At 43.8% G+C, this 24,856-nt stretch overlaps 1 protein-coding gene across 1 annotated transcript; it reads right to left on the bottom strand.

The window, feature by feature from the left end:
- Positions 1–731: 731 nt before the first annotated feature.
- LOC115140132 (ATPase MORC2-like) lies at positions 732–24,211 on the bottom strand. Its single transcript, XM_029678255.2, is given in 28 exon segments — positions 732–2,198; positions 2,299–2,487; positions 2,656–2,749; positions 2,869–3,042; positions 3,245–3,383; positions 3,591–3,648; positions 4,186–4,280; positions 4,283–4,310; positions 4,679–4,927; positions 5,065–5,331; positions 8,483–8,702; positions 8,791–8,896; positions 9,063–9,191; positions 12,963–13,117; positions 13,228–13,368; positions 13,452–13,537; positions 13,646–13,728; positions 13,889–13,968; positions 17,572–17,697; positions 18,682–18,793; positions 18,894–19,053; positions 19,288–19,396; positions 19,582–19,672; positions 19,822–19,890; positions 21,066–21,100; positions 21,397–21,450; positions 23,182–23,343; positions 24,046–24,211. Coding segments are annotated over 27 exon segments (3,186 nt in total). The 5' UTR covers positions 23,250–23,343; positions 24,046–24,211; the 3' UTR covers positions 732–2,129.
- Positions 24,212–24,856: the final 645 nt, after the last annotated feature.

Here is a 24,856-nt window from a genome sequence, read left to right as displayed (position 1 = left end):
AACAATGTGTATGTGACAAATAAATTTGATTACTTGTAAATATGCCTTTGTGTAGTTGTTTGGAAACCAAATTGATTATTTCTCCATATAGGAGGTAACAAATACTGCATTTTTACCCTCAATGAGGACACACCAGACAAAATAACGTTCACCTTTTAATAAAATGTTTCCTTTCACATGTTAAAAATACTTATTAGAAGAAACATGACCACTGAATAATAGGAACAAAGAACTATAAACTCAGAATCCAGATAATAACTGAGAACTAAATGAAAACAGTGAACCGTTGGGTCACAATGGCAAGAGGAAACAATTGGGACATAATACGGTTGTACTGAGGAAACGTTATAGATAGTCGTACTGATAAAACCCAGTAAGTACTTCAGTCTTGAGGGTGTGGGAGAACCAAACACCCTCAATAAGCTGGCTGGTAAATCTGACGACTACACTGTCAGAATAGGATAGGGAGGGGAGAGAGAGGAGGGTAGGGTGGGGAGAGGAGGAGGGTAGGGTGGGAGAGAGGAGGGTAGGGTGGGAGAGAGGAGGGTAGGGTGGGAGAGAGGAGGGCAGGGTGGGAGAGAGGAGGGCAGGGTGGGAGAGAGGAGGGAAGGGTGGGAGAGAGGAGGGCAGGGGTGGGAGAGAGGAGGGCAGGGTGGGAGAGAGGAGGGCAGGGTGGGAGAGAGGAGGAAGGGTGGGAGAGAGGAGGAAGGGATGGGAGAGAGGAGGGAGGGAAGGGTGGGAGGGAGGAGGGAAGGGAGAGAGAGGGTAGGATGGGGAGAGAGGAGGGTAGGGTGGGAGAGAGGAGGGTAGGGTGGGAGAGAGGAGGGTAGGGTGGGAGAGAGGAGGGTAGGGTGGGAGAGAGGAGGGTAGGGTGGGAGAGAGGAGGGCAGGGTGGGAGAGAGGAGGGCAGGGTGGGAGAGAGGAGGGCAGGGTGGGAGAGAGGAGGGAAGGGTGGGAGAGAGGAGGATAGGATGGGAGAGAGGAGGGTAGGGTGGGAGAGAGGAGGGAAGGGTGGGAGAGAGGAGGGAAGGGTGGGAGAGAGGAGGGAAGGGTGGGAGAGAGGAGGGAAGGGTGGGAGAGAGGAGGGAAGGGTGGGAGAGAGGAGGGAAGGGTGGGAGAGAGGATGGAAGGGTGGGAGAGAGGATGGAAGGGTGGGAGAGAGGATGGAAGGGTAGGATGGGGAGAGAGGATGGAAGGGTAGGATGGGGAGAGAGGAGGGTAGGATGGGGAGAGAGGAGGGTAGGATGGGGAGAGAGGAGGGTAGGAGAAAGTAGGTTGAAAGCCACTAGGCAACACTGATTTGATTTATCAACACTGGGACAATGGCTGAAACTTAATGCTTTAACATGCTTTAAAAGGCTCGACCAGAGTGATTGCAGCTAACATCAAATACGGGATTCAATGGAACTGGATTTGCATCTGACTGACTGGTGGTAATAAAGGGGTTGTGGGTCAGGATTAGAGGTCAGGACGTTATCAGATTATTGGTTTATGATTCATTTAATATCTCTCCACCTGATCACAGATCAATATGGAGAATACAGACAGTCTTCTGAAATCACAGAAACGCCTGTCATCTACATCACAGGAACTTTGATCGGGGATGCTTGGTGCCCTACTCAGACTGGCGTGTGTGTGTGTGTGTGTGTGCGCGCAGAATCTGATTACCACCTACAGATTGATGACAGTTCAGTTCTACAGTCAATCAGGACTGGTTGGCTTAACCTACAGTAGCTTAACATATATTGTATATAACATACATTGTTGATATATAAAAGGACTAAATAAAAATACACGTCCATTATGAGAACATGCTAATGCTTACTAAATAGGAACAGAAAGAGAAACAGAAAAACATATACTGCAGTTTTATAAAAACAAACTCAGGGACCAAACAGCAACAGCACCAGTTCAGGCAGCAGCTGCCTCTCCTCTCCTCCATCTGCAGATCTATCAGAAGACGGAGTAGACTGTGTAGAGCGGGGCAAGCAGGCCTCATGGAGGGAGTTATGGGTAAAGGGCGTCTGTAGAGGAGCTACAGTACACATTGGGAAGGCCGGACGGACCAGAGTTCTGAGAATCAGATGGGGCGGTGCTGTCCGAGTCAGGCACCGGGTGGAGAGACCTCTCTAGTCCCCCTTGGTCAGCAGGTCTTCTATGTAGGCATCCAGTTCATCGTCTGTGTTTATGTCAATGTCCTGCAGAAGGGAAGGAGAGACATTAGTATTCAGTGTGTGTGTTACCTCGTATCTTTTCTGTAGCAAAGCTTCAATGTTGGTGTGTGTGTGTGTGTCTTACCTCCTGTACTTTCTGCAGCAGTTGTACAATGTTGGTTCGTAGTTTCTGTAGCTTTTCGTCTGCCTCCCTGAGTTTGGTCTCAGCGCTGCTACTCTTTTCCTCCACAGCTTTGGCTCTGGCATCAGCTCTGCTCTGGTACGAGTTACACAAAGACTGGAGACCCAGCTCATACTGCTGGAAATACTCTTTCTGCAGAAACACATGCACACAGGTCACACTGGTCAGACACATACACAGACATTGCTCTGGTATGAATTACAATGATATGACTGTCTACAATGCCTGCAGCAGGCTAGACTCCAGGGTAGGTCTCTAGAAGACATTGGTTAGAGGTCAGAAGTTCAGGGTCAGTCTCACCATAGGGAAGGCCACTAGCTCCTCTGCAGTCATGCTGTTGACATCTTCCTTCGGGATCCGGAAATCAGGAGGGAAGAAATAACGCAGCACTGTCCTGAAGAGATCACACACACCAACAATTATAGCTATGACATCCCCTTTGAAAAAAGGGAATTAGAGGCCAAAATCCAACAATTATGACTCAATGACAGAGCATCGGGTGATCATAGTTACCTCATCATGGTGACCAGGTTGTCAGTCACCTCTCGACTGGTTCCTGGTTGGGTGGTGTCAGGTTCCATGGGGGGGTGGCCTTTCTCAGTCCCCTCCCCTTGCTGTGTGTCAGGGGTCTGGGAGAGGGGAGAGGGCGGTCGCATCAACCTCACCTCCTCACTGCCTTTGAAAACCCTAATAACAACAACAATAAATGATATACCAAAAACAACCTCATCTCCTCACTGCCTAACCATCATAATAACACCCCAAAACTCCTGAGAACACTAAGTCATCAAATCAATACACAAATAAACATTTGGAAATGACACATACATATGGCACATACATAAACATAAGAGAACAGAGCACTGACACGGTGAGTTGGTGCGCCTACCATCGGTCCTTGGGGGTGGATCTGGGGACGTAGTCAAACTTCACCTTCCAGCGAATGCTCTGCTTACTGGTTTCCACAGCAACAACTTTGCCTGTGAACCATTCCTTATTCACACGCACCTCCACCAACACACCCTTATCTACAGGAGACAACACATAGAAGTTTTATGAAGCATTGTCCTGAAACTGAATTCAGGCTTGGCTGAACTGCTTTCAATGGGGAAAGATTGCGTCCGTGATATTCTGTGAAACGGTCACTTTCCCGTGTGGACCTGTTGCTAATCGGAAATCTTCTTGGCCAATCAAAATGTATGGCTGGAACTATCATCAAGAATTGAATAAATCACCTTTCTGAGCATTCTTCAGATCATATTCTGGGTCCTCGTTCTCTGTGCTGTCTGTCACCTGAAAACACACACACAGAAAACACAATGTTCAAACTAACAGTAAGTGTGTGTAAGGAAATACCAGGAAGAGCGGTGTGTTATTGAACTGTGAGAAAAGAAAGAGCAGGAGAGCAGAATACAACCAATTCCATTTAGAGTAGAGTTACGAGACAAGGATAGGACATATTCTATTTAGAGTAGAGTTAGGAGACAGGGATAGGACATATTCTATTTAGAGTAGAGTTAGGAGACAAGGATAGGACCTATTCTATTTAGAGTAGTTAGGAGACAAGGATAGGACCCATTCCATTTAGAGTAGGGTTAGGAGACAAACAGGACCCATTATATTATGATTAGAGTTAGGAGACAAGGATAGGACACATTCTATTAAGAGTAGAGTTAGGAGACAGATAGGACCCATTCCATTTAGTGTACAATTGTAAGAGAAGGGTATGATCCATTCTATTATGATTAGAGTTAAGAGAGAAGGATAGGGCCGATTCCATTATGAGTAGAGAAGGCAAGTGTAGCCTCTTTCTCTGTGGCAGATGGGTACCTTGGCTCTAGGGGGGGTGGGGATGGGTTTAGCCAGGGGTGGTGTTGCGGGGGGCAGCCGTGTTGCTATGATAGCTCTCCTCTTCTCAGGTGGCGGGGTTTGGTGCTGGGTGGGGGGGTATGGACCTGCGGGGTTCGATGACATCTGTGTCAACAGTACAGTGGCCTGACTTCTGGACCGTTCCACGTGTCTCTTGTTCTTCATACATCCCCTCTCCTCTTTCAAAAGAACCATTGTCTGTTTCTTCCTCAAAAAGAGCTATCCCCCTCTCTGTACCGAACATCATCTCTCCGTCCTGACTCGTTTTAAGGGGACATCTTTCTACCTATCCTCTTCCTCCAAACATCACCTTTTCCCTTTTCTCCATTCCCTCTAACAAATTCAGTACTTCCCTCTGTCTGTGTGATATGTTGTATAGAAATATGCTATAGATTGACAGCGTGATAGTCTGAGCAGTGTGTGTGAGAGAGAGAGCGATTGAGTGAGACTGTACCTCTGTCACTTTTCCCCGTTTGAGTGGAGCTTTCTCAACAGCTTTCCCACGATTCCCCACTGCAGTTACCATCTTGGATTTCTTGGGCTGAGGCTCCTCCTCCTCACTGTCATCCTCGCTGTCGTCCTCATCTTCCTCCTCTTTTTCCTCCTCCTCCTCCTCCTCTTCACTCTCCTCCTGCTCCATCACTTTCTTGCGCTGGCTGCTAGCAGGTGTGGTTGCTTTGCCAGGAGACAATTTGGCTGGAGTCTGTAGAAACACCATAGATATTACTGCTACTGCTAAGGGACCATAGATATGAACAGCTATCATGTAAATATCTGCTTCAACCATTAACATAAACCAGAAGATTTGATAAAGGACAGCTTAAAACACAACACACTAACCCGTGAGGTACGGCTTGAAGGGGTGGGTTTGGCGGGGACTTTGGCTGGAGTTTTGGGGGCGGGCTTTGCTGGAGCGGGTGACTGCTTCGCTCCAGCTCTGGATTGGTCAACTCTGGGTGCCGGGGGAGGGGCAGCAGGCCGGGTGGTCGGTCGAGGGGAATATGTGGGTTTGCGGTTGAGGGCTGGGGGCTGGCTGGGGGCGTTCTTGAGGAGGGCGGGGAGAGGAGGGGAGCGAGGGCGTGACACACGCTCTGACGACCTGGTTCCCTAAGAGACAGAGAAAAGCAGGAGACACATTATATTCAGATAATCAGGGAGACCGTGTGTGTGTGTGTGTGTGTGTGTGTGTGTGTGTGTGTGTGTGTGTGTGTGTAACCGGTAGAGCAGGGTTCCCCAACTGGCAGCCCGAATTCCAGATTTGGTCCTCCAAGTTTTCTGAGTTAAGAATATTGTTGGACAGAACACTATAAAAGCACCAGAAAAATTAGCTCCAAGTTATTTTAATTTCAAGTATTTCCATGGATAATAGATACACTACATGGCCAAAAGTATGTGGACACAACTTCAAATTAGTGGATTCAGCTATTTCAACCACACCCGTTGCTGACAGGTGTATAAAATCGAGCACACAGCCATGCAATCTCCATAGACAAACATTGACAGTAGAATGGCCTTATTGAACAGCTCAGTGACTTTCAACGTAGCACTGTCATAGGATACCACCTTTCAACAAGCAGCTGCACACAAGCCTAAGATCATCATGCACAATGCCAAGCGTCGACTGGAGTGGTGTAAAGCTCGTCTCCATTGGACTGTGGAGCAGTGGAAACATGCTCTCTAGAGTGATGAATTACGCTTCACCATCTGGCAGTCAGACGGACTAATATGAGTTTGGTGGATGCCAGGAGAAAGCTACCTGCTCCAATGCATAGTGCCAACTGTAAAGTTCGGTGGAGGAGGAATGGCCCGGGGCTGCTTTTCCTAGTTTGGCTAGGCCCTTTAGTTCCAGTGAAGGGAAATCTTAATGCCATAGCATACAATGACATTCTAGATGATTCTTTGCTTCCACCTTTGTGGCAAAAGTTTGGAGAAGACCCTTTCCTGATTCAGCATGAGATCTGCCCCCGTGCACAAAGCAAGGTCCATATAGAAAAGGGTTGTTGAGATTGGTATGAAAGAACTTGGCTGGCATGCACAGAGTCCTGACCTCAACCCCATCGAACACCTTTGGGATGAATTGGAACACCGACTGCCATGTAGTGTATATGTGATCATATATAAAATGTAAGTACGGTTTGAAATGATTATGTTTGAGCTTCCGGCGGTCAATTAGCAGACTAATTATTTCTAATTATGTTCCGGCCCCTTGACCATCAGCTCAAGAAAAGAAAATCAGCCTGCGGCTGAATCTAGTTGATGATTCCTGGGGTAGAAGGTAAGTATGTCTGTATGAATCTGGACCCTCCCTTTCTAAAATTGTTTGCCGAAATTGTTGCAACCCCTATTACTAGCCTGTTCAACCTCTCTTTCATATCGTCTGAGATTCCCAAAGATTGGAAAGCTGCCGCGGTCATCCCCCTCTTCAAAGGGGGAGACACTCTAGACCCAAACTGCTACAGACCTATATCTATCCTAACCTGAAAGCCAAGTTAACAAACAGATTACCGACCATTTCGAATCCCAACGTACCTTCTATGCTATGCAAATTGGTTTCAGAGCTGGTCATGGGTGCACCGCAGCCACGCTCAAGGTCCTAAACGATATCATAACCGCCATCGATAAGAGACATTACTGTGCAGCCGTATTCATCGACCTGGCCAAGGCTTTCGACTCTGTCAATCACCACATTCTTATCGGCAGACTAAACAGCCTTGATTTCTCAAACGACTGCCTCGCCTGGTTCACCAACTACTTCTTTGACAGAGTTCAGCATGTCAAATCGGAGGGCCTGTTGTCCGGACCTCTGGCAGTCTCTATAGGGGTGCCACAGGGTTCAATTCTCGGGCCGACTCTCTTCTCTGTATACATCAATGATGTCGCTCTTGCTGCTGGTGATTCTCTGATCCACCTCTACGCAGACAACACCATTCTGTATACTTCTGGCCCTTCTTTGGACACTGTGTTATCTAACCTCCAGACGAGCTTCAATGCCATACTCCTTCCGTGGCCTCCAACTGTTCTTAAATGCAAGTTAAACTAATTGCATGACCTTCAACTGATCGCTGCCCACACCTGCCCGTCCAGCATCACTACTCTGGACGGTTCTGATTTAGAACATGTGGACAACTACAAACACCTCTGTGTCTGGTTAGACTGTAAACTCTCCTTCCAGACTCACATTAAGCATCTCCAATCCAAAATTAATTCTAGAATCGTCTTCCTATTTCGCAACAAAGCATCCTTCACTCATGCTGCCAAACATACCCTCGTAAAACTGACCATCCTACCGATCCTCGACTTTGGCGATGTCATTCACAAAATAGCCCCCAACACTCTACTCAACAAATTGGATGCAGTCTATCACAGTCCCATCCGTTTTGTCAACAAAGCCCCATATACTACCCACCACTGCGACCTGTACCCTCTCGTTGGCTGGCCCTCGCTTCATACTCGTCACCAAACCCACTGGCTTCAGGTCATCTACAAGTCTCTGATAGGTAAGGCCCTGCCTTATCAGCTCACTGGTCACCATAGCAGCATCCACCCGTAGCACGCGCTCCAGCAGGTATATCTCTCTAGCCACCCCCAAAGCCAATTCCTCATTTGGCCGCCTTTCCTTCCAGTTCTCTGCTGCCAATGACTGGAATGAACGGCAAAAATCACTGAAGCTGGAGACTTACCTTCCTCACTATCTTTAAGCACCAGCTGTCTGAGCAGCTCACAGATCATTGCACCTGTACATAGCCCATCTGTAAACAGCCCATCCAACTACCTCATCCCCATACTGTATTTATTTATCTTGCTCCTTTGCACCCGTGTCTCTACTTGCACATTCATCTTCTGCACATTAATCAGTGTCTAATTGATATATTGTAATTACTTCACCACCATGGCCTATTTATTGCCTTTACCTCCCTTTTCTTTCCTCATTTGCACACACTGTATATAGATTTTCTTCAACTGTATTATTGACTGTATGTTTTGTTTATTCCATGTGTAAATCTGTGTTGTTGTATGTGTGGAACTGCTTTGCTTTATTCTTGGCCAGGTCACAGTTGTAAATGAGAACTTGTTCTCAACTTGCCTACCTGGCTAAATAAACGGTGAAAATATATATAAATAAATAAATACATGACTGTAGTGTTTGTGTTTACCTGTAGAGGGGGAGTATGTGTGACTGTGTGGGTGTGTGTGACAGACCTGTAGTGTGTGTTTACCAGTAAAAGGTGAGTATATGCATGTCTGTGTGTGTGGGTACCTGGGAGGAACTCTCATTTATGGGTCTCATGCTGACGTCCAGAGGTAACTTCTTCACATCTGCTGCTGATCTGATGGTGCTGGTTTTCTGCAGAGCCTCTAGTTTCTCCTGCTGCTGTCTAATCTTCTCTGTCAGTTCTTTCTGTTTGTCCTCGGCCGTCTGCCTGTCCTTCTTCAGAACCCCACACGGAAGGTTCTGTTTTTGCTCCGGCGCGTCACACCTACAACACACACACACACACAAATAAGATATTGGTGATATATTTGGTGTCCCTGCAGGTGTGTGTGTGTGTCAGTGTGTGTGTCTACCTGTCCTGAGTGCTGTCAGGGTTCATCAGACACACCCAGCTGTCCGGGTAACGTTTATCCACGGCATCCATCTGGAATGGCAGAGTCCTCCACTTCAGACACTTATCTACAGATAGAGAGGGAGAGAGAATAACAGAGTCCTCCACTTCAGACACTTATCTACAGATAGAGAGGGAGAGAGAATAACATCAGAGCTTGTTTGTTTGCATTTGTTCGTGTGTGTGTGACTCAACACGTTAAGAGTGAGCAATGTCTCTGAGTGTACAACTCACCACACTGTATGGTGAGGGGTATCTCCATGGCGCGGCGTCTCTTGTACCTCTGCTCTGGCGAGGGGAGCGAGGACCAGCTGGCAGACAGGTACCCAAACTCATCCCAGAACTTCACTATGCCCTTCTGAGCTAAAAGAGGGAAAGCATAAACATTCCAGTCATTTGGACTAGGGATGTCGCAGAAACGATACAACCACATAACTGGGTCTTTCTATAAACTAGGGTACCAGTGAGCATTTCTTGTAGTGGACAACTGTTTGGAGCTGTTACAAAGTCATGAATAATCATTTGCAATTTGTCCCCCCGTTAAGAAATAGCGGAGGAACAAAGCTACATTCAATATAATTCATTAGTTGAATCAAACCTATGTTTAAACCCTTTGTCATACAAACATTGGGTGACATAAAACACTATCTTTCTTTCTTTACATTTATGATACGGTTTGTTGTTATAACATATACTAAGCATTTAACAATTGAATTACACATTGACCTTGATCCTGTGAAATTCCTGGATATTGCCGTCGGACTCGTAGGAAGTGTACTGTAACCTAACATTCCACATCTCCCTATGTTACAGTGTGAAAACAGTTTTCATGGGAATACATATCCAAAATAAAGTATGTGATTGCAAAATCCAATACTTTAAAACAGAAAGACTAACTTTAATGATTAATAAAACAAAAATTGATATGTCATTAACAGGGTTCTAAAATAATTTCGCATATAGTTGTTTGATGCACCCTTGATGTCTAGCTGTTTAGTTACGTGGGGACATTATTGAGCAACATCAGCTGATTCAGGAAAGGATTTTCTGAATGACTGTTTTCACAGGTGATAAAGAGCTTGTGTGATACTGCACGCCATTTAACAACACCCGAAGTGCGGAGGAACTGGAGAATTGACAGAACATTTTGGTGTCTGTTACAGCGATCAAGATAATAAGCCTGCTTTGTGGACAACATTAAATCAAGATCTCTGAGGTAAGATTACGGTCCGTGTACGTTTTGATCGTTTGCTTTCCAAGTTAAAACAGAGTAAACGGGAATGTGTAAACAGCCTGTTTATTTGTTTTTGCATATAAAACCAAAATGTTTTATTTCAATGTTCAAAAGTGGGTAGGGGTTAAATGTGTAATGCCTGGTCAAGTGCACAGCCAACACTTCCTGTCCTTTCAAAGCAGGTCACCCTTCTATACATCTATTATTTATTCATAAATAGCTTCCCGTACCGTTTCACAGTGCCAATATAAGGTAAGAGTTGTCAATTTCTGCATATGACTGTGTGTATTGACTTATTAATAAACTGCTGTTACTGTAAATGGTTAGCTGACTGATATAACCTAGCTACCATGGGTAATCTTATTAAAATGGTGCTATACAGCCAAAACAACCGTATCTATTGCTAGACTAGAGATATGCTCTAGCAGCGCTATAGTTAGATGTGCAACCACTGACTAACTAGCTGGAATGAAGCAAGGGTGTGAATAGTACATATGTAAATATATCCTTTCAGTGTTTCCAGCAGGTCTCCAGCTACCCAGACATGTCTGATCAGCCTGGTAGGGTGTCGCGGGTGTGTCCAGCTTACACCTGTGAAAATCTGTGTGTATATAGCAATGGAATGAAACATCCAACCAATGCCTAAAGTGTAGTGCTGTAGGTCCACCCCACACCTGGAGGGTTGTAGGGTCCTGTCCAGACACAACCCCTAGCTCCTACCCCTAGACACTGTGGAGATCTCAGAGAATTGGACAGGTGCAAGCAATACTGCCAAAATTCAACCAAGCCTATCGACAAGTGTCTAGACTCTGGACAGTAGGGGCTAGGGGTTGTTTCTGGACAGGCTATTGGTATTATTGTAGCTCAGTCAGTCAGTCTGGTACTGTCAAAAATACTTAATAGCTGTCAAATACTTGCTTCCTCTGTCCTTAGGAGAATCTGAATTGCATTTCCTTGAGTCATTGCATCCTCTCTCCTCATCAAAACCCATTGAATGATAAGGCCCCCAAGCACATTGGGGGAGAGGAGGGAAGGTTCTTCCCCTCGGGCTCCAATGCACTTTCAAGGAGAAGCAAGGATTGGAGGAATCAAGGACAGAGGAAGCAAGAATGTGATGTCTAGTTCACACATACTTGCTTGAAGAGTTTAAGGATAATGATTTCATTATTGGTTATTATTATTGTCAGAACCCATTGTATTATATTACATTTTTATTTAACCATTTTGACATTTTGACCCGGGACGTCACACATTGGCCCCTTAATTTATAGAATGACCCAACTATGCTCATGAACAGTAGTGTGTCTCTAACTAGAGCTATTCACCTGATTAAAAAGTTATTGTTTTTCCACGCTTCTGTTTTTCTACGATCCGTTTATTTAGCCAACCAAACAATCTGCCTGCATTCTCCACTGTCACTCTAATGTTGCATCCTAGACATCGGGAGAGGGGCATGGTAGGCTACACTTAAGTAGGGGTGAACGGTTTTGACTGTACTCATTTATGAACGCTTTGAAAACAATATCAAGCAGTTAACTTACAATGTCAGTTGTATACTATTGAAAAGCAGAGAATGTCAACGTTCTAATGCTAGAATTACTATAATGTATTGTTACCCTGAAGCGTAATTCATCTCTGATTATCCACTATTATGGTTATGTACAGTGCCTTCAGAAAGTATTCACAGTCCTCAACGTTTCCCACATTTTGTTGTTACAGCCTGAATTTAAAAATGTATTACATTTAGATTTTTTTCCCACTAGCCTACACACAATACCCCATAATGTCAAAGTGGAATTATTTTTATTTTTTACAAATTAATAAAAAATGAAAAGCTGAAATGACTTCAACCCCTTTGTTAAGGCAAGCACAAATAAGTTCAGGAGTAAAAATGTGCTTAACAAGTCACAGAAGTTGCATGGACTCACTGTGTTCAACCTTATTTTTAAATTACTACCGTATCTCTGTACCCCACACATAGAGATAATTGTAAGGACCCTCAGTCGAGCAGTGAATTTCAAATACAGATTTAACCACAAAGACCAATGACGTTTTCCAATGCCTTGCAAAGTAGGGCACCTATTGGTAGATGGGTAAAAACCCACAAAGAAAATAGACATTGAATATCCCTTTGAGCATAGTGAAGTTATTAATTACACTTTGAATGGTGTATCAATACACCCAGTTACAACAAAGATATAAGCGTCCTTCCTAACTCTGTTGCCGGAGATGAGACCATGAGGCCAATTCAATGGTGACTTAAAACCGTTAGAGACGAAAGGTTGTGATAGGAGAAAACGGAGGATGGATCAACAACATTGAAGTTACTCCACAATACTAACCTAAATTGACAGTGAAAAGAAGGAAGCCTGTACAGAATAAAATATTCTAAAACATGCATCCTGTTTGCAACAAGGTACTTAAGTAATACTGCAAAAAATGTGGCAAAGCAATTCACTTTTTGTTCTGAATACAAGACGACTTTGAATCTTCCTGAGTGTCCTCATTACAGTTGGCTTACATTGGCTTGAAAATCTATGGCAAGAATTGAACATGTTGAAAGAATAATGTGCAAATATTGAACAATCCAGGTGTGCAAAGCTCTTAAGAGACTTATCCAGAAAGATACAGTTGTAATCGCTGCCAAAGGTGATTCTAACATGCATTGACTCAGGTTTGTGAATACTTATGCAAATTAGATTTCTGTATTTAATTTTCAATACATTTGCAAAGATTTCTAAAAACATGTTTCACTTTGACATTATGGGCTATTGTGTGTAGACAGGTGACATAAATTAAAAAAAAAAAAAATAGAATTCAGGCTGTAACACAACAAAAAGGGGAATAAGTCAAGAAGTATGAATACTTTCTGAAGGCACCGTGTACGTTAAGTGTGTTACCTATGTTGCTGTCCTTCCAGTACTGGGCTAGGTGTTCTCCCATGGCTCTCAGAAGGTGTCTGTATTCTTTAGCGTCCGCAAAGTCCTGCTTGTTGTGAGTGGGCTCCAAAACCAGGTATGGGACATCTACTACCCCCACAACACCCCCACACGCCCTGCGCGCACACACACACACACACACACACACACACACATTAGAAAGCATTTCTGGTCATCACACTGGTCACAGACGATAGTCAATAAGAAAGGAGTGTGTGTTACTCACATTCCTCCCTCCAGCTGAGGTCCAGTCTTCTCATACATCTTGATGAGGCGAGAGCAGTTATACACAAACATCCCGTCCAGGTCTCTCTGCTCAATGTTCACCCCAAAGATAAAACTCAGCTCCTTTGGGTCCTTCAACGCTCTGGGGGAGGGAGAGAGAAGTGTTAAAGTTCTATAGTTTTCCTTAACTTTAGTTTGATTATAAAGTTTAATATTTTGACTGACTTCTGTTTGGAATCCTGAATCTTCTTCTTCAATTCTGCCTCCCGGCGAAGCATCATGGCACCCTCCTGGGCCTTACGCAATATGACCTGGAGGAGACAGAGAGAGGGTGATTTGAATAAGGGAGGAGAGGAGTCAGACTATTGGGTCAAGATATTGTTCATCTTGCAGAGTGGTGTGCGTATGTTGGTTCTTACCCGTGATTCTCTAGACATGTTGTCTCCCAGTTTGGTCTCCAGAGACAGACTTTTGCTCTCCGCCTCCCGAGCCTTCTCTTCAGCTGTAAAACACACACACACACATACACACACACACTCAGTGGGGGTAGTAGGTTCTAAAGGCAGACCTGGTTCTCTCTGTGTGTGTGTGTACCTTGCCTATCTTGGCCAGGTGATCTGTGTGTGTGTGTGTGCGCACATGCGTGAATATGGGAAACTCACCTAACTTAGCGAGGTGATCAGCCTTTTTTACTTCCTGCTCAGCGCGGGTTTTGAATCGAGTTGATGTGTATTTATATACCCTGAAACAGAAAGACCCACACTTAGCTGAATAGACAAACAGGACTTAGAGATTCCTGCCTAGAGAGATCTAGGCAGTGGACACCTGCTCGTCGAACATATCATTCCAAAATCAAGGGCATGAACACTAGATGGTGGAACATTGTTGCGGGGAATTGCTTCCATTCAGCCACAAGAGCATTAGTGAGGTCGGGCACTAATGTGAGATGATTAAGCCTGGCTCGCAGTCGGTGTCCAAAATTAATCTCAAAGGTGTTCGATGGGGCCGATTTAGGGCTCTGTGCAGGCCAGTCAAGTTCTGCCACACCGATCGAAGGGCCTTCCCCAAACTGTTGCCACAAAGTTGGAAGCACAGAACAGTCTAGAATGTCATTGTATGCTGTAGCGTTAAGATTTCCCTTCACTAGCACTAAGGGGCCTAACCTGAACCATGGTAAGTAGCGTTCTCCTGGCATCCCCAAACCCAAATTAGTCAGTCACACTACCAGATGGTGAAGCGTGATTCATCACTCCAGAGAACATGTTTCCACTGCTTCAGAGTCCAATGGTTTGCGAGCTTTACACCACTCCAGCTGACACTTGGCATTGCACATGGTCATCTTAGGCTTGTGTGTGGCTGATCGGGAATGGAAACACATTATTAAGTTCTCAACTAACAGTTCTTGTGCTGACGTTCCTTCCAGAGGAAGTTTGGAACTCGGTAGGGTGTTGCAAACGAGGAAGACGGTTATCCTCGATTGATTGAGGTCAGGGGGTTGTGGAGGCCAGGTTATCTGATGCAGCACTCCATCACTCTCCTTCTTGGTCAAATAGCCCTTACACAGCCTGGAGGTGTGTTGGGTCATTGTCCTGTTGAAAAACAAATGGTTGTCCCACTAAGCCCAAACTAGATGGTGTATCGCTGCAGAATGCTGTGGTAGCCATATTGGTTGTGTGCCTTGAATTCTAAATAAATCACAGACAGTGTCATCAGCAAAGCAACCCACTCCATCACACCTCCTCCTCCATGCTTTACGGTGGGAAATACACATGCAGAGATCATCCGTTCACCCACACCGCGTCTCACAAAGACACGGCGGTTGGAACCAAAAATCTCAAATTTGGACTCCAGACCAAATGACACATTTCCACCGGTCTATTGTCCATTGCTCGTGTTTCTTGGCCAAAGCAAGTCTCTTCTTCTTATTGGTGTCCTTTAGTTGTGGTTTCTTCACAGCAATTCACCCCACACAGTCTCATCTGAACAGTTGATTTTGAGAACTCTGTGAAGCATTTATTTGGGCTGCAATTTCTGAGACTGGAAACTCTAATGAACTTATCCTCTGGAGCAGAGGTAACTTTGGGTTTTCCATTCCTGTGGCGGTCCTCATGAGAGCCAGTTTCATTATAGCGCTTGAAAGTTTTTGAGACTGCACTTGAAGAAACTTATAAAGTTCTTGAAATTTTCCGTATTGACTGACCTTCATGTCTTCAAGTTACAAAGGACTGTCGTTTCTCTTTGCTTATTTGAGCTGTTCTTGCCATAATATGGACTTGGTCTTTTACCAAATAGGGCTATCTTCTGTATTCCACCCCTACCTTGTCACAACACAACTGATTGGCTCAAATGCATTAAGAAGGAAAGAAATTCCACAAATGAACTTTTAACAAGGCACACCTGTTAATTGAAATGCATTCCTGGTGACTACCTCATGAAGCTGGTTGAGAGAATGTCAAAAGTGTGCAAAGCTGTCAAGGCAAAGGGTGGCTACTTTGAAGAATAATCTAAATATATTTTGATTTGTTAAACACTTTTGGTTACTACATGATTCCATATGTGTTATTTCATAGTTTTGATGTCTTCACTATAATTCTACATTGTAGAAAATAGTAAAAATAAAGAAAAACCCTTGAAAGAGTAGGTGTGTCCAAACTTTTGACTGGTACTGTGTGTGTATGTGTGTGTAAATACATATACAATTGAAGTCGGAAGTTTACATACACTTAGGTTGGAGTCATTAAACACTCCACAAATTTCTTGTTAACAAACTATAGTTTTGGCAAGTCGGATAGGACATCTACTTTGTGCATGACAAGTCATTTTTCCAACAATTGTTTACAGACAGATTATTTCACTGTATCACAATTCCAGTGGGTCAGAAGTTTACATACACTAAATTGACTGTGCCTTTAAACAGCTTGGAAAATTACAGAAAATTATGTCATGGCTTCAGAAGCTTCTGATAGGCTAATTGACATCATTTGAGTCAATTGGGGGTGTACCTGTGGATATATTTCAAGGCCTACCTTCAAACTCAGTGCCTCTTTGCTTGACATCATGGGAAAATCAAAAGAAATCAGCAAAGACTTCAGAAAAAAATTGTAGACCTCCACAAATCTGGTTCATCCTTGTGAGCAATTTCCAAACGCATGAAGGTACCACGTTCATCTGTACAAACAATAGTACACAAGTATAAACACCATGGGACCACTCAGTCGTCATACCGCTCAGGAAGGAGATGCGTTCCGTCTCCTAGATATGAATGTGCTTTGGTGCAAAAAGTGCAAATCAATCCCAGAACAACAGCAAAGGACCTTGTGAAGATGCTGGAGGAAACAGGTACAAAAGTATCTATATCCACAGTAAAACTAGTCCTATATCGACATAACCTGGAAGGCCGCTCAGCAAGGAAGAAGCCACTGCTCCACAACAGCCATAAAAAAGTCAGACTACAGTTTGCAACTGCACATGGGGACAAAGATCGTACTTTTTGGAGAAATGTCCCTGGTCTGATGAAACAAAAATAGAATTGTTTGGCCATAATGACCATCGTTATGTTAGGAGGAAAAAGGAGGAGGCTTGCAAGCCCGAGAACACCATCCCAACCGTGAAGAACGGGGGTGGCAGCATCATGTTGTGGGGGTGCTTTGCTGCAGGAGGGACTGGTGCACTTCACAAAATAGATGGCTTCATGAGGATGGAAAATTATGTGGATATATTGAAGCATCATCTCAAGACATCAGTCAGGAAGTTAAAGCTTGGTTGCAAATGGGTCTTCCAAATGGACAACGACCACAAACATACTTCCAAAGTTGTGGCAAAATGGCTTAAGGACAACAAAGTCAAGGAATTGGAATGGCCATCACAAAGCCCTGACCTCAATCCTATAGAACATTTGTGGGCAGAACTGAAAAAGAATGTGGGAGCAAGGAGGCCTACAAACCTGACTCAGTTCCACCAGCTCTGTCAGTAGGAATGGGCCAAAATTCACCCAACTTACTGTGGGAAGCTTGTGGAAGGCTACCTGAAACATTTGACCCAAGTTAAACAATTTAAATGCAATGCTACCAAATACTAATTGAGTGTATGTAAACCTCTGGCCCACTGGGAATGTGATGAAAGAAATAAAAGCTGAAATAAATCATTCTCTCTACTATTATTTTGACATTTCAAATTCTTAAAATAAAGTGGTGATCCTAACTGACCTAAAACAGGATTTTAAAAAACCCAGAGTTAAATGTCAGAAATTGTGATAAACTGAGTTTAAATGTATTTGGCTAAGGTGTATGTAAACTTCCGACTTCAACTGTGTGTGTGTGTTATATATATATATATATATATTAACCTGGGTTTGTAGAGGCAGCAGGACAGTCTCTTGGTCCTGACTTTGTGTCCCTGTATGAAGATCCTCATCCTGGGGTCGATGTAGAGGACAGCAGCATATGCTCGGAACGACCGACGCTCTGGCTTCCTGTATGAGGGAAGTGATACAATCAACATAAACACAAAGTCCGGTGATGTGACACAGAAAAGGCCTTAAATATTTTCTTTGAAAAATACTTCCACACAAACACGAGAGGTCTTCAGAGATCCACCTGTATCCCAATACCCAATCCAGGACCCGAGTGGTCTGGATCCAGAATCCTAAATGTCACGGGTCTGAGTAGGATCTGATTGTTATGGGTCTCGGGTATGTGTAATTTTAACTGACTTGTCCAGAAGGGCCTATACAGATCCAAAGGAAACTACTGCAGGAGAAAGAGACATTTTATAATTTATGCTGCTGCTCTTGCTTTTCATGTGTGGCACGTGTAGCTTGCTGTTGTTGTTGTTGGCCAATCATAAATCATCAAAGCGGCAATAGGCTACAGTCAGAGCCTCAGTGTGGCAAAAGTTAGGAGATATCTAATCAATGGAAAATGGAATTAAAATGACAGAATTAAAAGTTAAAGGAGAAGAATAGGCTAGCTACAATGCCCAAGAGCCAACAGGTAGGCTCTTCTTAATATTCTGAATGGAGTTGTTGTTATTTGTAACTGTAGGATGAGAAAGTGCATGCACTACAGCCTCAATTAACTTATCGAACTAATGTTAGTTAGCTTGACTTGCTTCTCCCGGTTTGATGCAATCAAGACAGGTGCTACGTAATGATATTTGATGATAAATAAACTAGCTATGGTCGCAAAGTTTACTATAGCAGGAGACGGCTTGGTTGGTTGCCGTCTCTCATCTCTCCCTCCCTCCTCCCCATTTCACAGTACGGCCCCTCCCCCGTCTGCTAGAGCGGCATCTTGACCGCTCTCTCCCTTCTCTCGTGCTTTATCAGTTCCGGTTAATAAAGTAGCTTAAAAATGTATTTATGCATATTGTGTCTGGGTGGGAAAGTCCCAGGTCCATTTCGGAACGAGTCCAACTTTTTGGACCTGTGAAGACCTCTATCACACACCATACTTACACTCCCTCTGAGGGGGTTCCAGCCATCAGGATATCCTGGTGGTCTGTCTCCACATCCAGCTCTGGCTCTCTGGTGTCCATCAACTTCAGGTTATAGATGATCACCAAAGTACCTACAGACACACGGTTAGGATTATAGATGATCAACTACACATAGTCTGACACACACACACACGCCAACTCACAACACCCATATACAGCCACACGTCTCACCGCTGCTGCCCTCTATCTTGTTGAACTGTTCCATCAGCTGCTGTTCGTTTTTAAAAGGAGAGTATTTGTAGATGAGCTCCGTCTCTATGGCGAACTTCTCAGGGTCGCCTGTGATTGGCTGTCTGGTCAGCAGTTCCCAGGTGGGCAGGGGTACGATTACCTGACGGGGGAGACAGACAACCTTAAGCTACACACAGTCACACTTCCCAAGAGGTGATGTTATGATGATGCAGTGTCGTTTCAAATAGCTGGACATAAGTCAGTAAACCCTCTTTCAGAAAGTCGAAGGCTAACAAGATTCACAAAATAAATACACTATTTTTTTAAGACACTTGACGTGTGACATCACTGGGTCTGCTGGATGGAAGAGTGCCTGCTGTAGCTGACCCCTCACCTCGTCAAGCCCCTCCTCCTCATGGAATGTTCTAGACAGGAACAGGCAGGACAGTGTGTTGTCCTTCTTGGTAAACAGAATAAAATCTTTCCCAATACGCATGGAACCCCTAGAGAAAACACACACAAATGATTTGGCTCACTTGGTGAGAGCAAGCAACCCCAAGGTTGCAGATTCAATTACCGCGGGCTTCACATAAAAACACTATAAATGTATGTAAGTTTAAGTAAGTAAGTTTCTTTGAATGCAAAATTGACTTTTTTGATTGTGAGGGAAGATTAAAGAGTATCCTACGATTTGAGTCCGTTCCCGTACTGGCCAATGTGAGTGGAATCTGGTGTACGCTTACTGGACTTCCCAAATTGGATCACATGGGTCGCCTCGTCTGTGAGAGAGATAAGAGGGAAATATAACCGTCATATATGGTTGACTGTTGCTTACTATGGTATTTACTATAGCTTATAAATAGATATATGGATCAACTCGATTACTGTACATGTCTACTCTAGTCATTATATTTTGAGTGGAACTCACTGGGGTCCATTCCTGTGCCGTCGTCTAAGAAACATAGCATGTAGCCTCCACGCAAGTCTTGTTTCTTCTCTGTTGGCCACGAGGAGAAGCGAGTTTAGACACAGGTTAGAATAGGAGGTGGATGACATCGAAAGCCACGCACAGGTTAGATACAAGAGGGGGAGAGAGCCCAACACACAGAACTAGTCCTGACATAATGGCTTTTTCTATAGCGGAAACTATACTTTCTAAAATGAGAACTAGTCAAAGTCTGGGTGTAGCTTATAATTAAAATCCGTAGTCAGGTAATCATTGGCACTCCAGGTATTCTAGATTGTTGATAGGCAATGTGTGGTATGTATAGTATTGTCAGAGGGGTTATAGGTGAGGAATGTAATGTTTCCGTATATAAACACTGAACAAAAATTATAAAGGCAACATGCAACAATTTCCAAGATTATCTGAGTTATATTTCATATGATGAAACAAGTAAATTTAAATACATTCATTCGGCACTAATCTATGGATTTCCCATGACTGGGAATTACAGATATGCATCTGTTAGTAACAGATACTGTACCTTAAAAGAAATGGGCCTCAGGATCTCGTCACGATACTTCTGTGCATTCAAATTGCCATCGATAAAATGCAGTTGTGTTTGTTGTCCGTAGCTTATGTCTGCTCATACCATAACCACTATGGGGCAGTCTGTTCAAAACATTGACATCAGCAAACCACTCGCCCACACAACGCCACGTCTGCGGTTTAAAGGCCGGTTGGACATACTGCCAAATTCTCTAAAAGGACATTGGAGGCGGCTTATGGTAGAGAAATTAACATTCAATTCTCTGGCAACAGCTCTGGTGAAGATTCCTGCAGTCGGCATGTTAATTGCACGCTCCCTCAAAACTGTAGACATCTGTGCCAAAACTGCACATTTTAGAATGGCCTTTTATTGTCCCCACTACCCGTGTAATGATCATGCAGTTTAATCAGCTTCTTGATATGCCACACCTGTCAGGTGGCTAGATTATCTTGGCAAAGGAGAAATGCTCACTAACAGGAATGTAAACAAATGTGTGCACAAAATTTGAGAGAAACAAGTTTGTGCATATGGAACATTTCTGGGATCTTTTATTTCAGCTCATGAAACATGGGACCAACACTTTACATGTTGCGCTTTTATTTTTGTTCAGTGTATGTAGATTTGTGTCTATGTACCTGTGTATGAGAACCAATATATTTGTGTGTATGCATGTGTGTACCTGTGTAGATGTCAATCCGGGTGGCATTGGCATCCCTGTAGGAGATGATTGGCAGGTGACAAACCAATCGGAAGACAGATAAAAACCAGTGTGGTTAGATATGGTTCCTAGGCTTTTACCTTTAATTTCAGAATACAGTGAATAATAACACTTGTACAAATCCCACAGGTTTAATCCTGGATCAGTTCACTGTTGTTTCGCTGCAATTGACCCCTTGTGATAGACTAACACCTACAGATGATGTCCCACATACATACAAACATTTTGGATGGGTAGAGATAGAAAAGCAGAGAATTGTGGATAACAACAGAGAGAAATGCATCGTTGGTACCTGGAGTTGTCCACCAGCTCAGCCAGAGCTCCAAACAGGAACTCATGGGTTGTCCTGGAAACAAATAACCAGCCAATCAACCTACAGGTCTGGTCCTTAAAAAGCTCAATTTCCAAAACGCTTGCTGAGGTAAGGAGAGTGCATGTGAGCAAGCACAATTGCAAGTCAGTGTAAACATCCGTGTGCTTAACATGGGGTTTGGGCCCTGTGAGATCATCCGGCCGGGGGTTGGGTAACATCGTGTGAGTTATGGGGTGTGGCCGAATCATTGGTCAAAGTTGACGGATGGCATAATGGTTAGTGCTATCCGGGATCCTTGGAACATCCCTACCCTAAACCGTTTAAATGTTTAACTTCAAATGGGGTGACATTAGAGTTGGGACGTCCCACAGATAACGTTTATACTTTTCAGTGGATTTGGGTTTTTCTTTGAGATTCTCTACCGGAGTCCCATGTTAACGTGGTTGTGTAGCAATGGTGTTCTGATAAACTGAGTAACCTTGCTTGAGACCTAAAGACACATGCTAGCTCCCAGAAATAATGCCAAGGCTTTGACTCAGTCGGCCAACAGGGATGAACAATTCAGGTTTGAATGCAGTTTGTATCCTTCATCTTTCGGCTGTCCCATTAATTTATTCCAGTGAAGGTATCACATCCTTTCATTTTGTTGTTTGAGAGGAATTGCCATAGGCGAGGGTAGAGTCAAGGAAGTATAACCATGGGCATAATGTATAAGAGGCTTTAGGAGGCTAACCTCGTTATACGGGTTATAATCGCTATCCTCTCCAAACGTGAGAACATAAATAAAATACACGTGGGGATATTATTGCTTGCTCTGAAAACCTATGAATGTGGTGTTGATTATGTGTTGCCAGAGTTCGACAGCACATGATGTACAGGGGCAGGGGTGTTACGCTTCCTCAAATGAAATTATCTCATTGCCTGCATCATCAAACATGAACAGTTGTTCTCTGGTGATGTCATGAGTCCTACATAGTCAGGCAGTATGATTGATAGCCATTTTATGTTAACAGGGCTTTATATGTTCAAGCCTCCAGTGACATAACTTCACGACTTGAGGGGGGAGTGTGTTGATCTACAAGTTGCAGCAACTATTTATGTTGTGCTATTTGATGGTGTTAGTCTCTCTTTCTCATCTCATCTTGGCCCTAGTCCAAAGCGCATCTTTCCTGTCCAGATATCACTCATACCACTGGCCTTCTGAGCCCTTAACTGTCCAACAGTAGTTGTTCATACAGTGTTTTCAGGGAAGTAACACAATTTCAGACACACTGGACAGCTGTCCTGTATCAGCTGGATTCATCAATGACTTGGTTATGTAGGTACCATTAGCAACCATTTGACTTTCTACTCCTCTGTTTTGATCACGAAGGTCTTTCAACCATATGATGCAGCAATATTTTGCTGTAAAAAGGCTTTTTAGCATTGTTTATTTTTATGTAGTCTATTCAACCATCTTTTGTGAAACATCTGAAGGCACAATTTTAGTCACTCATGTTTGTGACAGTCAGTGTCCAAGGCATGAAATATCCTGCTCCATAGTGTGGCCAATCTGTAGATCATTATCACTTGCCAGACACAATGGCATTCCTCTCCTCTTACAATGTGTACATTGGAAAAACACTTTCATGTGATGTATTTTTTCACCCCAAAACAGAATTCCCACTGTGAGTTGAGTGCTGCCCTATGGCAATTTGTGACCTCCATGTGATGTGTAGCATGAGTGTGTAGCTATGTTATGTATTTACCCCAGGCGGTACTTACGAGTTGGTGTGCAGATACTCGAAGGTGAGCTGAGCCCTGTTCAGTGTGCTGTAGTTAGAGTAGGCCATCTCCACTTGCTAAAAGCTATTTCCTGGTCTTCTTTCTGACTTCCCTTCAGTCCGGTGAGGCTTTTCAAGAGCTTTATTCAAGAGCTTCATGCACCTACAGAATCACAGCAGCAGTCAGTGCCACTGGTCAACAGTATGAATGATGTCAAAGACATTATGATGGTGCCTGGAATATAATGAGCTTTCATAAAGAGCAAAGAAGCACAAATACCACTGAAGGAAAAGCATTGAGATATCTGAAGAGGGAATAAGTCCTGTTGAACAGTAGGAGTATTCAAACTTGAGAATAAGTCTTGTGGTAATTGGCAATACATGATTGGTTAGGAGTTTTTTTTCTAGGAGGTTAAGACATGTTATCACTTATTACTATCATCACACAGTCTAGCTACACACATGCCCCCCTCTGTCTGCTCCCACTCTACAATAAACCATGAGCCAGGTAACCCTCCATTCAAACCAGCCGCCGAGATAACAGCACAAACAGGCCTCCCACGTGAGTCTTATTTGGATCATTCCAGAAGACTCATCTAGGCTAAATCTTGACGTCATTTTATTATCGAGTATTGATGATTAAAGAGACAAGGTCATTGTCAGTGATGGAGAGTTGCAATGTCCAACAATGCTTTAACAAATGGTTAGTCAACTGACCAAGCTAGTTACTACAGTAGCTAGTAACCTATCCTGGCTGTCTCACATCCACAATCTCTGGTAACGTTACCCATCCCCATGTAGCTAGCTAGTTGGGTAAACACATGTAAAGAACATATTAGCATTTATATTTAACCAATATGCAAACCGTTTAGAGCACCCGCCGCTTCAAATTGAATTTAGGTCCGTGTAAAACATCCGTCGGTTCAGAATGAAGCGATAACTACTGATTTCCGAAATAGAACCACACCGCAGGCCGCGAAAACCTCCTCGCCTTTCTCCCCTCCCTCGCGCACGGCGGAAAGGAGGGTCCGAAGTGTACGCCCGCCTCTACCATGCATCAGAACACCAATAGGAACATATCTGATTTATTTACATTACTCGGATTTGTCTATCTTCGTGCTACTTGCACAGGGGTCAAATTGCGGTGATTATTGTTTCCGGTTTTTAGTATTGATGGGAAAACGGGTTGGAAAACGAGGCTTTCAGAAGGCATTGGCGCTTTCAACAAATTGTGCCGGAAAACGGTTAATTACTCGTCAACTACCTGCATGTTCCATAGTTTCCTACTCTACCCTCTAAACTACCGGTCAGGTAAACGTTTTTGTACAAATCGTAACTATACTGAACAAAAATATAAACGCAACATGCAACAATTTCAAAGATTTTGCCGAGTCACCGTTCATATAAGGAAATAAATCAATTCATTAGGCCCTAATCTATGGATTTCACATGATACCTTAGAAGAAAAGGTAGCCCCCGTGGATCAGAAAATCAGTCCGTATCTGGTGTGACAACTATTTGCCTCATGCAGCGTGCAGTGGCGATTTTATCATGCATTTCTTGGTGGGGCAAATTAACAAAAAAAAGTACATTCATGCCAGCAAAGCCACTACACAACACACGAATTGCACCATAACGGTGACAAACGATGCCCACAAACCTATTTAAAGTCCAAA

This window comes from Oncorhynchus nerka, linkage group LG13 (genome assembly GCF_034236695.1).
Source record: "Oncorhynchus nerka isolate Pitt River linkage group LG13, Oner_Uvic_2.0, whole genome shotgun sequence".
NCBI classification, from domain to species: domain Eukaryota; kingdom Metazoa; phylum Chordata; class Actinopteri; order Salmoniformes; family Salmonidae; genus Oncorhynchus; species Oncorhynchus nerka.
This window is presented reverse-complemented; position numbering and strand designations above follow the sequence as displayed.